The 15,712-nt window shown below is 36.3% G+C and overlaps 1 protein-coding gene across 1 annotated transcript; it reads right to left on the bottom strand.

Moving 5' to 3' along the window:
• Nucleotides 1-10,047: 10,047 nt before the first annotated feature.
• Nucleotides 10,048-11,812, bottom strand: LOC131158328 (uncharacterized). Its single transcript, XM_058113120.1, has one exon. The coding sequence runs from the start codon at nucleotides 11,366-11,368 to the stop codon at nucleotides 10,583-10,585; it is 786 nt and encodes a 261-aa protein (XP_057969103.1). The 5' UTR covers nucleotides 11,369-11,812; the 3' UTR covers nucleotides 10,048-10,582.
• Between the last annotated feature and the right edge of the window lie 3,900 nt (nucleotides 11,813-15,712).

Consider the following 15,712-nt stretch of genomic DNA (forward strand, 5'->3'; position numbering starts at 1 on the left):
CATCTATTTGAGAGAATACTGTTGTATTTCTAGGCGTGGCCTGAGGGGGCAGTAATCCAGTCTGGTAAGGATTGTGTAGGTTGAGGTCAGCCCTGTGTTAATTGACTTAGTTGTAAATGTTAAGGTTAACCCTATGCTAATTGACCTGGTTGTTTAGGTGCCGCTCCACCCGTTTAAGTGAGCAATTATAATGGTAATCCTTATTCTTGTTAGCCAAAGCAGGGACGTAGGCACAGTTGGCCGAACCCTGATAACATGTCGTGCGTATACTTTATATTTTTCGCACTTTACATTTCAGCACATGTATGTTATAGCGCATGATTTAATTTCCGCATATTATCTGCGCATTTGGGTGTGTGTATGCAGAAAGACCCTAGGTTGTGAAATACTGCATGCTAGATTAGTTGAACCTAGGGAATTAAATTTTAAATATCCAATTCAAACCCCCTTCTTGGGGTTACACCAAAGCTATCACTGTCCCTCATGGGGAATTCTTTCGAGCTTCCAAGCTACTCTCCTAGTGTCATTTTTTCTGAGCTGCCCTTAGTGGGGGCATTCTTGCCAAACTGCCCTTCATGGAGAATTCTTACCGAAGAACTCTTTTGGTCTCACTAGTGTTGCTAGTCAATTGGGCCGATTTTTCCTGATAAGTTGTGCTCATTTTTTGGGCAATCTTCTGGCCTCACGAGCGTTGTTCGTCAGTTGGGCCGATTTTGCCTAATAAGCTATACTAATTTGTTAGTAAGTCTTTTGGCCTCACGAGTGTTGCTCGTCAGTTGGGCCGATTTTACCTAATGAGCTATGCTCAATTGTTGCGCAATCTTCTGGCCTCACAAGCGTTGCTCGTTAGTTGAGCTAATTTTGCCTAATGAGCTATGCTCATTTGTTGGGTAGTCTTTTGGACTCACGAGCGTTGCTCATCAGTTGGGCCAATTTTCTTTTATCTAATGAGTTGTGCTCATATTTTTCACTGAAATCAAGTTGTGTGATAGAGAATACACTTATAGATATGTACGCAAAATTTGATAATTTAATAGAGGCACACAAAATGTTCGAAGATATGACTGACAGAGGTGCAATTTTATGAAACAATCTCCTTTCTAGGCATGCTAGATTGGGTCAGAACCCCCTAGGGCATTGGTTCGCGAGACGTTTAGGGGAGTGTAGAATTAGAACTTACTTTTATGTCCTAACCCCCTAGGGCTGCTCTGCAGCTTGCTACTCTCTTGCTTCTTTCCTGTTTTGGAGGCCAGCCCCATATCCCTCGAGCTCTTTCTTTTCAAATCAACTCGATTTCTCCTTGTGTCCATTACTTCTTCCATATTGATATACTTCTGTGCTCGTGCCATTAGTTCCCCCATGTCGGTTGGAGGCCTTTTTCACCAAGGAGTACAAGAAGTCACTAGGTTGGAGGGCCGTGGTTAGGGCTACCAATACTACCCCATGATCCAAGTTGCGAATCTCTAAGGTAGCAGCGACAAAGTAATGTATGAATTTTTTCAACGTTTCCCTTTCTCCTTGGACCAAGTTCAATAGATGAGCTGTAGAGACCCGAACCCGTAAAATGGGTAAAAAGGTAATTTTAGAAGGCTTCGTCGACGAAGGCCCTCCTGTGGTTCATCGCCGAAATTCAGAGCCTCGGCAACGAAGAGATCTTGACTGACAGGAGAAATATCGGACAAGGATTCGTCAACAAAGGAAAGAGGTTTGTCGACAAAGAGCCTTTTGTGTCTCGTCGATGAAGGCACCATTCGTCGACGAGTTTGACCAGGTCAAGGGGTTTATAAATATCATTTTTTATTTCTTCATGGCTAAGAAACTCAAAACACACACACACACACACTCTCTCTCTCTCTCTCTCATTAGAACCAGCGATTTCTCTCTTCCTCTTTCTCTCTCTCTCTCCTCTCTCTCTCTCTCTCTCTCTCTCTCTCTCTCTCTTTCTCTCTCTCTTCGATTCCTTTGCTGTTCGTCACCCGAATCCAAAATCCAACATTACTACATGGATCAGGGGGGAAATATTTATGATTCTAGTGGATCGGATCTTCATTTTGAAGACTCCCGTGTTTTGTCCTAAAATTGAGGTAAGGGTCTAATTTAGTTTTTGATTTGGTAGATTTGTAGTAAATAGAATTATGTTGAAGTGTTGTTCTATGGTTTTTAGGTTTTGAAAACTTGGTTCATTGTTTTGGAGCTGGGTAATTCGTATTTCAAAATCTGGAAAAAGGTAAGGGGATTTGTTTACATCAGTGTTTTAAGAAAACAATTCCATTAAAAAGTTAGCTTATGTTTATATATACGAAATGACTGCTTATTTGTAAAGTTTCACTGGGTAAAAATGTTAGTTTTACGATTTTACAGTTTTGGTAAAAATGAGGGCTTTGGCGTATGATCTCCAAACTTTTCAAAACTTCTTTATTTGTATTAATATTAACGTAGGAGATGCTTGAACCCCTTATTTCCCAAAGGATATTTATCGAGTTATATACTATATAGTGGATTTTTGACCAAACGAGTGTGACATATGATATGAAATGAAATATGTGAAACTGTTTAAATACGTATATAAACTATGGGAACGGTAGTTCCATTTTTTACTATTTGAAAACGTGGAAAATAGGTGCTAGTTATATACCGAGCTGTTTATGTATAAAAGGTTAAATTGATAGGGTGTGTACCGGTTTATACCACAGTACGATTGAATGAGTTTTTGAAAATACTGGAACTGTACAAGTGATTTGTGAATGTGAAGTAAGGTAATTCATTTTATCATAAATTGTATATATGATATTTGAAACCGCAACTTGTTACTATCAGAGCCTTAAAAAGCTCATCGTTATATCAGAGCCTTAAAAAGCTCACTGTTATATGAGAGCCCTAAAAGGCTCACCGTTATAAGAGAGCCTTAAAAAGATGAATGTTAAGCGCGGTTCCATTGCTTTATATATGTTGGATACAGTGCAACCACATATATGATTTTCAGTGTGGGTATCGGGATAGTTGGCTAGATATTGGAGTGGCCACTGGTTGATTAATGGAACAGTAGTACCAATCAGACTATAGTAAATCACATAACCCGAAGCCAAGGGGTAGTGTTGGCATTTGTTATTATTGTATCTAAGCTGGACAGTGTTCTAAATATGCATATTTATGATTTGAAAATTGAAATGGGCAAAGTCACAGATTTGAATGCCAGGTGGAGGGATCATATAGTGTATGCGCTTGTGCCCTACCCTAACCTTGGGAACTCTCGCTTGCAACGATGCTTCATTATCTATCGCAGGGATTTTATCCATATATCTTCTATATTACAGTATTGACGATGTGCTATATATGTAACTGCTTTCTACAGGTTTGAATATGTATGGTCACACATTGATGTAATATCTTCCACCCTACTGAGAAGTGTCTCACCCCAACATACAACCTTTGTTTCAGGTCCTACAGGAAGTCGGTCCTAGTTGCTAGAGGGACTTGAAAGGTCCTTTTGTTTTTAGCTTACGTAAGTGTTTGTATATGTAACAAACGTAGTTTAGAATATCTTTTTTGGGATTGTAAGAACAGATTATGTTTTAAGTATGGATGTATGTATTTGAGGATACAGTTAGAAAACTATGGTTATGTCTATTAGATTCCCTATGAATGTTTATGTTTTCCGTTGTGCATGAGATTTTAGATTAATGTGAAACACCCATATGTCCCTATTCAGGGCGGGTTGTAAATGTATGTTTATCAGAGACAGGTGTATTATATAGGCGTAGAAGCACTCTGGGGCTGTATAATGGGTTGGGGCGCTACAGTTGGTATTAGAGCCTTAGCCAGCCGGAAGTGCGATATGTTTCACATTGCCTAGTTATGGAAATGCTCAGAGCTTAAGTTGTTAGGTTTTTTAGATTAGACTATACCAGAGTTTAGGACGGAAATAAGATATCTGAGTTTTGCTTAGTAGACCTGGAGACAGAAATCCATTAACAAACTTCTATGTTTTTCTGGATCAATCAAAAAGTTTAAAAAATCATGGCAATCCATTGACGATTTTGTTTTCAAGTGGAAGGGCGGAACTTGAGTTAGAGTGAGAATGTTAAATTATTGGAGTAATTCAATATAAAAAATGTGGATTTAGGGAACTGAGTCTATAGTATTGTAGTATTAGCTGATACTTAGGCTATTAAGCTTCTAATGGATGTTCACAATTGCTTTTCAAGATGGAATCCAGGGACAGTACTGCCAACGTGGGAGGCAGTAGTAGTGAGGGTGCTGGCCATGAGGCGGGCAGTGACTCTACGTGTGTATTGTGGGATTTTGCACAACAGCTTATGGTTGAGGTGGTGTGAACGAATAGGGGGCAGGACTGTCCCACAGCTGAGATAGGATGCTCCATTGATTGGTTCACTAGACTGAAGCCTTCGGTTTTCATAGGAAGTGCAGATCCGATTCGAGCTGAGAATTGATCTAGGAGATTGAGAAGATCCTGGATGTTGTGAACTGCATAGAGAAGTAGAAGGTAACATTTGCAACTTTCAAGTTGTTAGGGGAGGTAGAGAGATGGTGGGTGTTGGTAAAGAAGATGGAGGAGCACCGACCAATGCCAGTAGCGATGACGTGGGTCTGTTTCAGGGAATTATTCTTTGAATGATACTTTTTGGCCACGGTCAGAAATGCAAAAATGGAGGAATTCATGAGCCTAACGCAGGAGTCACTGATAGTGCAGCAGAACGCTGCCAGGTTCTAGGAGCTATTTCGATTTGCTCCATTCATGATACCGGATGAGGCAATGAAGGCCTGGAAGTTTCAGAGGGGTCTGAAGAAGGAGATCTAGAGGCAGTCAGTGATCTTGTAGTTGCAAGACTTTGCTACACTAGTAGACAAAACCATTGTGGCAGAGGAGAGTCTGCTAGAGGACGCAAAGGTCCAGGTATCGAAAAAAAGTTCAGTGCCTCCTAGTTCTTCTTTTGGGGTAAGGCAGGGTAATTGGAAGAAGAATAGTAGTGGTACATCTCAGAGCACCACATCTTATCATAGTTGCCCTACGCATGGTAAGAGGCATTCTGGGTAGTGTTGGAGGACTACAGGGGCTTGTATGCGGTGTGGTAAGCAAGGACATTAGGCAAAAGAATGTCTCATGCAAGGACAAAGATTTCTATTATGTTTTAAGTATGGATGTATGTATTTGAGGATATAGTTAGAAAACTCTGGTTATGTTTATTAGATTCCCTATGAATGTTTATGTTTTCTACTGTGCATGAGATTTCAGATTAGTATGAAACACTCGTATATCCCTATTCAGGGCGGGTTGTATATGTATATCTATTAGAGACAGGTGTATTATACAGGTGTAGTAGCACTCTGGGGCTATATAACAGGCCGGGGCACTACATGAGCTAAGGTCTTTTCCATCCTACGACGACTGATGAAGTGTTTGGAAAATTTTTGTTCCATCTCAGAGAAGGATTTGATGGATCCAGGTTTTAAGGTTCGGTACCATGCTCTGACATTCCCTTTAAGGGTGGCGGCAAACACATAACACATGATAGCATCTGGTGCGTCTTGCAGTTGCATTAACACCTTAAAGGTATCTAGGTGATCAATCGGGTCGGTCAAGCCTTTATACCTTTCTAAGGTAGGCATTTTGAACTTACTTGGCAACGGAGCCTCCATCACTTCTTTGATGAAGGGTGGATCTAAAGACTTCAACGAGGTCTCCCTGCAAGACGGGTTGGAACGAGCCTCCTTCATCATCCTTTCTATTTGGTCAATCTTCTTGACCCTCTTTTCCATTTCATTCGATCTTTGTTCATTGACTCCTATGCTGTTCGCGTCCTTCACCTTCTTCGTGGGGTTGGTTTTTCCATTACTCTCCTTCGGGTCTTTTGCTGTCTCCTGTAAGTCAGGATCAACCAACTGCTGGTGGCGGGGGGCAAGTTCTCCATCACTCATTTGCTGTAAGAGCATATTGAACATGTGCTCCATCTTCTTCTGGGAGGCTTCCATTCTCCTTTGGAAGATAAGGAATTCCTCCCTTGTCACTCCCGAATAGTCTCTGGGTGCAAAATGAATGGACTGGGGTGATTGATCACCCACAGTAGGGTTGGACCTGGAATTGGTGGTTGTCATGATGCAAGGATTGAGGATCGAAATTTATAACCTCTCAGAAGCGTTCTCACAGACGACGCCAATTGTTGCTGCCAAAAATGTCGATCTGACCTCCGGAGAGCTTTCCGATCCCGATCACCTGACAAGGACAAAAACAAACGCGGCTTGGAGGACCTAGGGTGTACTCGGGGGGATCTCTCTGATGCCTAAGTAAGGGAGTGCTTTAGAGAGGTTGTATGAAACATTGAAATTGGATTAGAATGAGATACCTTAGCCTCTCCGTAGTACCCCTTTTATACTGGCCAGGTTTGACCCTGGTAGATTTGTCATTAATAGCGCTTGGCATAGATCACTCTGATCATTATAGCGCGGGCGTGGATCACTCCGGTCAATATATGGCTGGTGTCAATGGCTCTGGTCGAGCGATTGACTTTGTAGGTGATTTCCCCCATTAATGTTGGGCACATGACTTCTCTTTAGGGTATGCGACATATTTGGGGTATATCGCATAGTAAAATAAAATATGATTAATTTTTAATTAATAATTATTTTAAAATTTATTTTTGATGAATATTTAAATGTTTTTGTTGAGTAAAAAATAAAATATTATTATTTTTAATTAATAATAATCGTGTTCTTAGTATATATTTATGTCGTAAATTCATAAATATTTTTGTACATAATCATCTACTTTATGATGACAAAAAATATATTTTAATTCATAAATTTTTATGTTGTAGCTATTTTATTTTTAAAATTGTAATATTTTGCAAACTAAACCATCACCTTAATTAAACACAACCTCAAAAGGCATACTTCTTTTTTTAATTGCATTGGAAAAAGCAGGTAGTTTTCTTTTTTTTTTTTAATAGTTAGTTTGCCCCAACCGCCCGCATAATGACGAAGGGAAATCACAAATGAGCGACCCCCTCAACAGGTAATATAAAATCCCATGCTAAGGTGTGCATGACCCCTCCCTGCACGCCAATGGAACGGACCTGCGTTGCCCTATATCTAACTAACTACGGTACGTAAAACTATAAAAGTGGATTTTTGACCTTTTCACGCCCTACCACTTCATGCATGCACGTGATATGGTCACACCATTGTACTCATTTTCAGCACACTAGTTTCCCTTTCTTATTTTTATTTTTTCACAATACTTTTTATTAAATGTTATAGAAGGACCCAAAAATCACGTCTCCAATCATGCAGTCAATCTCATCATATCACATGATTCTAGGCAATCCCTTGATTATAGACAATAGCATGGATGGATAGTTTGACTTTGTTGTAAATCATCTAATTTTCATAAGATACGGAATATTATATAAATGCAAAACCCATACCACTAGGATCATTACTGCCATCTTAACTCATTATCATTAACTTTTGTTATCATCTTTGTTTAAACATTATTTTCCTACTCTATTGTTAGTATCGAGAGATCGAGTCTTTATGTAGACTTGATGATATGCATGGATAAACACCAACATGATCTAAAAGTCTAAGCAATTAAATATGAAATCCAACTATGTATATAAGGACCATCCTCTACTATATTTTTTTTAATGTTGGATAAATTTATAAGTAGTAAAATTCTCAACGCCCATTTCATGGGGCAAACCAAACATGATTCAAAACATGATGCAACTTCTTTGTTCACCGTGGTAGAGGTGAAGACATATGCATTTCACTGTGGGAAGGCAACAAGCTGGTCACAAACATATTTAAATTTGCAAGAAAATTCAGCAACACTTTTATCGGCTTGCTTCGCATGCTGTCTGGTCTACTTTGCTGCCATGGGTCGTTCGATTGATGATCTTGACAAACTTCACTGGTATTTGCGTGGACTGGGTTTTGCCTTCTTTGCTTTCTCTACTACTCAGTGATCTATTACTCCTTTTCCTTTATTTGTTATTGTCGTTTCCCAAGCAGCAAGTTATGAAATTTTTGTTAGATCATCAGACTCATCCTCCAACACAGCATCCATGATTGCTGTTTTTACTGCCTCCTGTAGTGATAAATCCACGTCTACTTCTGGCCATGGTAATGGCCGCAACCCCCGTGGTGGACGTGGACGAGGAGGTGGTCGCTCTCGACGTCACCACCCCATCTGTTGCTAGATTTGTTGCGAGGAAGGGCACTATGCCACTTTTTGTTGCGAGCGCTACTCCCGCTCCTCCAACACTTCAAATGCTGCCAACCTGGTGGAAGTTTTTACCTCTTGTTCTTTGAATGATATTGATCAGGACTTCGAATGGTGTACGGACACCAATGCCATGATGCACATGACTCATGACGTTGCTCAATCGGACAAATTAAAGCTGACATGTGCTCTGGTAAGGACTATATTATTATCGGCAATGGTGCCTCTCTCCCTATATCTCACATCAGTACCACCTCCCCCACCTCTTGTTTTACTTTAAAAGTTGTTTTAGTTGTGTCTGACCTCAACAAAAATCTGATCTCCATTAGTAAACTTACGTCAGGTTTTCCTTTGGTTTTCTTATTACCTTCTCACTTTTTGGAATTTTCTTGACACTCCAAAACTTTTAGCTGAAGAAATCATGATGAACTGAAGCGGGCTTTTCTCAAGTAGGGATCGAAACCCAGTTGTTAAGTTAGTCGGCTAATAGTGTCTTAAAAATAATCCATGTGTGTATGTGTGCAGTGAAAGAGGATTTGACTTCATCGACCCTATCAACCGGATTGCTCATCGTAACCCCTAACGAGGAGGAGGTCGTTGAGACTTATCTTACCACTACTTATAAAAGTACATAATTAAGAAAACAATGTTGCATCAAACTTATATGTATTTTAATCCCATTGTGCTGAGATATCATAGCTGACCTTAAATTGGTGTTGTAAATTCTCACCTAAGAGCTAATCTCACATTTTTTTAAATCCAAAGTAGTATATTATTATTTTTGAGATGACGTTCAAAGCACTATGACATGTTTTTTGTGAATAAGTCAAACCAAACTATTACATAAATAAATAATAAGAGGAATTTAGATAAGTGATGAACCCAAACAAATTTATTCAATGAAGATAAGAAGAAATAAAAAAATAAAAAAAATCATATATATATATATATATATATATATATATATATATATATATTCAAATATTACAGTTGAAACCTCTGAGATTAAGTTACATGTAACTTAAACCATTAATTGGACCATCTCTATATTTAATAAAATTTTAAACTAATAAAGTCTAGAAATAATCTTCACTTTGAAAACTCATTAGTGTTACTATTATTATCTTATTATTTTAACATTTTAGTAGGTAGGGACATATCATATGTTTAACTTACTCCCACTGGTGTGAACGTGAGGCCGCCCCCAACTACATGGACAGACCCAACATGAACCTGCCTTCTCTTTTTTTTTTTTTTTCAAAAAGCTTTTGGCTATATATAGTTTTCTACAAAGGGATCAGCTACTCTAACGTGCGCAACTGCTTATACTGATATACAACTTGGGGAAGAGACATTCCAATGGGCTGGAAAACAAAATGGGAATTAAAAGATGAAACAAAATGTATGTACATATGTCTATATATATTATTAAAATTAATAAAATCTGACTTTTTTTTAAAAAAAAAAAAAAAAGAAAAGAAAAAGAAGAAAAGAACAGTTGTTAGTATTATTAATTTTAAAATATGGGACGGCCTACATTGATTTCCTGGGCAAGAACTAAGTAGGGACTTCCCATCACAAGTGGACTTTCAATTATAAAAATCCATCTTCTGTGATCATGCATCCCCCTAATTTTGCTCCTTTATATTAATAATACTAGCGTTTGTCAAGTCTCATTTGCCGCTTTATCATTGGATTTTTCCTAACTGTTTCAATTTTAAATAGGGAAAAAAAAAAAAAAAATGATACAAACAGTGAAAATTACAGAAGAAGAAGAAGAGGAAGATGAAGAAGAAGAGGAAGAATAGTTTGGCAAGTGAGAAATTAGCCAGAAATATTTGTTATTTGATATGATTAATCTGCCAAATCAAAACAAGAACACCCAACTGAAGAACAACTCGCACGCTTTCTGATCCGATCCACAGAATATTTTCAAATCATTCTTTACATCCAAACAGCCCCCCCAACTACAATTTCTAGCCCTCCGCTTTCTCTGCTCCGCTCCACCCCAGAGAAAAAAGGAACAAAAACCCAAGCAAACTATATACACCAAAGGCCCACAGACACAAAAGAAAGAGGAAACAAAAAACAGATTGGGACAGCCGTGAAAGCAACGGTCACCTATTCTTTTGCGCCCCAAACCCATGTGGGTGTGGCCATGAATTATATATGAATGCTTCAGCTAGCTTCAATCATCCCATCTTTCTTGTCCCCCAAATGCATTCTCTGCAACACTCTTTAATTGCATCTAATTTCACCTAATCAAAAATTAAACCACGAACCAATTTGAAGAAAGGGTTAAAAAGTAATCCCAATTAAGCCGAAAAGTCAGTTGATTGATCACTTCTTCTTCCCCTTGTCCTTGCCGTTGAAGAGCGAGCCCAGCCCGAAAAGGCTCGGCGGTGCCATATTCAAAACAGGGCTAATTCGAACGCTACTGTTGCTCTGTGATCCGTAAACCTTCTTGAACGGAGGCTTGTGGTTACTCATCGAAGAAGACGAAGATTGCGATGGTTTAATCTGTGAATGCTTCTGCTGCTTATGGCTGTGATTGTCCTTGGACAACTGCGATCGCTTAGTGCTTGCCTCCGATCCAGTAGAATTGCTTCTCGATAGCAGGGGCAGTGGGCATAGGCTCCTCCCGTACCCGCCGCCGACGCAGTTCAAACTACTGCTCCGCTTGAAACTCCAAAATGACTTCGAATTTTGCTTCTCTTCTGTATCGTTAATCAAACTCTTCGATTCCTTCGCGCTTTCGCTCTTCGAAATTCCGCATTTGCTTCCAATATGATCGCGAAGAGGGCGTCGCCGTTGTGGCGGAGGGAGAGGTGGTTGAGATTTCAATTTGTGATCCATTTCCTCTGGCAGACATGCCGTATTCTTAATTTGAATCGGGAGAATCTTTCCGTCGGAGAAGAGCTCATCCGCGGAGGAAGAATCATGATCGAAGCTCTCGCGAACGCAGAAATCGAAATCGATGCAGGATTCGAATTCCGACGCATTTGAATCCGATCGATGATCGTGTGGCTCCACAGGGATGATATCTGATTGGCAGAAACCGTAGGAAAAAGAGATTCTAGGGCTCATGGTCACACTGGAATTCTCAGAGCACAGCTCGATCGTCATTGCTCTCTGAATTTCAACAAACAAATAAAAATCTCGAAAAACAAAGAGCCTCTGTTATAGAACAACCCAACCAGATGACAATTCAAACCCAAGGGCAGCATGCGACGGGCAAATCGTTGACTTGGAAGTTGGAATAGAGGTATGAGATGGCAGAGGCAGAAAGCAGGAGAGAAGTTTGAATAATGAGAAAAGCGTTGAGAAAAGAGATTTTTCTTGGTTTGGAGTCGTGAAGAAGACTGGAATTGAAGTCCTTGACTTGGAATCGTATGAGGCTGGGAATTGGAATTGGAGTTCAAGAAGGCTTCGACGCCGACTGGTATTGAGCGCGGAAGGAGGGAGGGAGAGAGAGAGAGGGAGGCAATCAACGACTGGTTTGAAGGAGCTTTTAACAAATTGGGTGGACGTGGGAAGTATTTAAACAGTTCTGAATCCGATAGAAGCCGCGTGTCCCCATAGAGAGAGAGAGAGAGATTAATGGGGACGATGTTTCGAGAAATAAAGAGGGGAAATTTTATTGGAGAAACTTTTTAGAGCGAGAGGGAAATTTTAATGTTAAAAGCAAAAAAAAAAAAAAAAAAAAAATCATTTTTATTATATCATTTTTCTATACCAAATATCACTAAATGTAAAAATTTATTTTAATATAATTACAAATTTTTAAAATTTAAAATTAATGATACATAAAATTGACTTTTGGTCATTAATTTGATATATATATATTTTTTATTTTTCTTAATAATTAAATGTAAAAAATAAGTCATTTTGTATTTTTTTAATAATTTTTAATATTTTTAAAATTCCAAACGAGAAATTTTATAGAAAAAAATTTCCTCTAATAACTATATGGATTGTGTATCTTGGGTCCCGCTTGAATTTCAAAAGAAAGCCATGATTTATTGCGCCGCATTAAATGGTAAATCATTAGAAACCTACATTTTAGTTTGGGACATGGAGCTAGATAGAAATTATCATATCATTTTTTCCTTTTTTCTTTCGCAAACTTTCTCTTGTTGATGTATATTATTTCAAACCGCGTGCAATGATCTAAAATTATAATTATTTTTTATACATTACATTATTATCCTATTACCGAATTCAACCCCACTATTACAAAGTTGTGAAGCCAACAATAATTAGGAACAAGTCTTAGAGTAGAAGCAATTTTGATGATGATTAAAAAAAAAAAAGATTGCTCAAAATAAGATTAAAGTTCTTAAAAGGAAATAAATCTAATTTTATACATATCGCGAAAATGGATTGCTCTCTTCAAAGATTATAATCTTTAAGATATGCTTTTAAAGTGTGTTTAGTTTTAATATTAAATACTTTTTTAGTCATTTACATTTTATTATTATATAATTTAAAAGGGAGTTAGGTTTAGTTTGGTCTCCTCTTAGCTTTTAAAAATATATATATTTAAAATGAATTGATAAAAATGAACTTATTGATACTGTTTTAAAAATATTTGACTCATTAAAAGAAGTAAAAGTTGACTTTCAACGACTGGTAAAAAGGTTTTAAAATACCCAAAAGTATTTAAAATGATTTAAATGAATTAAATATGTACTTCTAACAATGGAATAGAATATTTTGTTGGAGAAAAAACTTAGCTTTTAATTTAAAAAAAAATTAAATTTGAAACTTTTTAAAACTTTCCCAAAAAAAAAAAAAGGCTAAATATTGAAAAAGGTTATTATTAAATACGTTAGACCCAATTTTTAATTTTAAAAAATTTTTAAAAAATATAATATTAAAATCTTCCTTTTAATATGCATATATGTAGAGCCTCATGCTTCCTTTAACCTCTAAAAATTTAATACTGATTTTTTGAATTAATAAAATGAATATTTTATGGAGCACTCGTCATATGTTCTATTGAAATGACTTTTTTTTTTTTTTTTCAAAAAACAATTGTAAAAACTTTTAGAAAATCATATATATATATATATATATATATATGTTTTCTTAAAAAAAAAGTGAAAAATTTGTATCGCATGAATATTTTACTGGCAAAGCATGTCAAATTCGTGGGTTATTAATGTTTTAGAAGAATATAAAAAAAAATAAAAATAGGGACACAATGTAGAAGAGATTTTTTTTTTATTACAAGAAAATCATTATAATAAATTTTGACAAGTAATTAAATGCTATTTCTTTCTATTGAATTCTATCAATCTCATAAAAAAAGAAAAAAAATCTCAAAAGCTTAATTAGTATAATGATTTTTTTTTTCTAATGCAAACTTATTAAGGTACCATTCATGAAAATATTCTTTTATTTAATGCAATCATTGACCATGATTAAAAAAAAACGACATTAAATGGCGAATATTACAAATATCCTAATGGCATTTGTACTGTTGTCATATTTAATTTGGAATTTGATGAGCTATTTACCTTATATTTTAGGTTAAGACATAATATTTTTTGCATTAAGAGTTTTATCCATTGATTTTTGATAGATAGTAATTAGTCTTAAATATTTTTATAGAATTAATTTTTGTTCTTACATGTACTAATTGTCATCTTCAATATTTTTTTTTTTTTGCAAACATTCATCCTTTCGAAGTTGTTGACTCAACATCTCTTAAAAAAAAAATAAATAACAAAAGTCATTGTATCCCAAAATTAAACAAAGGTGTAGTCCTATTTATAATAAATAAATATAAAATAAAACCTATTCATTAAATTGGAGATTACATAAAAGTATAGACAAAACATATTATCAAAATAAATTATTATTAATGTTTGATGTTACTTGGCGAGAATTTTTGTTTCCTCTCAGCATAAGATAGTGTTCCTTCCTAACTTAGTCTTTTGATCTTCATGAACTCTGAATGTTTGATTGATTCTTGATTATTTCTTATTGATTTTTTCTAATTACTAGATTGTATAAGATGGTAAATTCAATTGGATTAAGTATTAAAGATATTTAATCTGAAAAAAAAAAAACCCAGCATTCATAAGAAGATATGAAGGCCTCCATTATTGGAAGGAAGCATTGATTGGTAGGTTCATTGGAAAGGCACTCTCGCTTTGTCATGAAAATTTGAAAGAAAACATGCTCTACAAGATCTTCAAATGGATATTTAATTTTTTCAATTTGCTAAGGGTGAAGATAAATCATGGATCCTAGAGAATAAACCTTCATTTGTGGGGAATAGTCCACTATTTTTATCACCTTGTATTGGTATCAAAACGGGTGGTTTGTTGGTTAATTGACTTTTAGAAAGATCAGATTTGCAATACATGCCATACAATTTACTCTGAGGTACAAGAGTTCATATGGGTGCATCAATTGTTGGTCTAATCAATAAGAAGCCAAGGAGGGGGTGAATTGGGTGTTGAAAAAACTTTCAAATTAATTAATGGTAGCAACTTAAAAATGTAGATAATACGCAAAAGCTATATCAGAGTTACATCCAAGCATACAATCAATTGCACAGCCAAAAACACACTGAATTTCGATAATGGTTTGGCCAACATGATTTATATCCATTCCCCAATTCAAGACTTGAGCTTTCATTATAACATCAATAGAACAAACACTTGTGCTTACTAGCATATGGACTATACTTGTCCAATACAACTTTGGGTAAACACCCAGTAGGGTTTAAAAGCACCACTTAAATAATTTTCATCTAAGAAGTCCTTTGGATTTTTAAATGATCCACACAAACGAAAAAATTAGGAGATAATCAGACTATAATGCATATTATATTGCACTAGATTTTTTTTTTCTTAATCATCATAATTGATTCCAAAAAGGACTCCATGATATAAAGAGAAAGATAATGCCTTCGACCTATTGAGAAGATTGTTGACTTTTTGAGTCTGATCCCTATTTTGATGCTGACAAAGCACTTGGAACTAATGTGTGTACTTAGTACTTGAACATGTTATTATTTTAGAACAAACACATGAAAGAGAATTGATGGAAGCCCGAGGAACATAAAGATCATAGCGTTTGACGTCCATAATCAGAGGAGCAAAAGAAGAAGAAGAAGATGAAGAAGAAGAAGAAGATAAGAAGACATTTATTTCTCTTTGTAATTGCATTTAGTTTTTCTATTTGGTGTGTAATAATGCATGACATGCATGGAATGAATGAAAACTCAGTAATGATCATAGACGGACCATAGGAAAATCAATGACCATAGAAAAGATTAACCGACGCTAGGTTTTTTTAGGCTAAATTAAAAAGCCTAAACCTTAGAACGACCCTATGTCTTTACACATCACTTGGAAAATTCCCTCTATCTTACAAGTCATATATATGAAAATAGGGGTAAACATTTAATCTCAAATAGGAAAAAGATAGGGCTTTGGGCGACCGAACCTAGAG

This window comes from Malania oleifera, chromosome 1 (assembly GCF_029873635.1).
Source record: "Malania oleifera isolate guangnan ecotype guangnan chromosome 1, ASM2987363v1, whole genome shotgun sequence".
In the NCBI taxonomy this organism is placed as follows: Eukaryota; Viridiplantae; Streptophyta; class Magnoliopsida; order Santalales; family Ximeniaceae; genus Malania; species Malania oleifera.

Coding starts and splice junctions, on each gene's coding strand:
- LOC131158328 (XM_058113120.1), bottom strand. CDS start 11,368: ATGACGATCGAGCTGTGCTCTGAGAATTCCAGTGTGACCATGAGCCCT.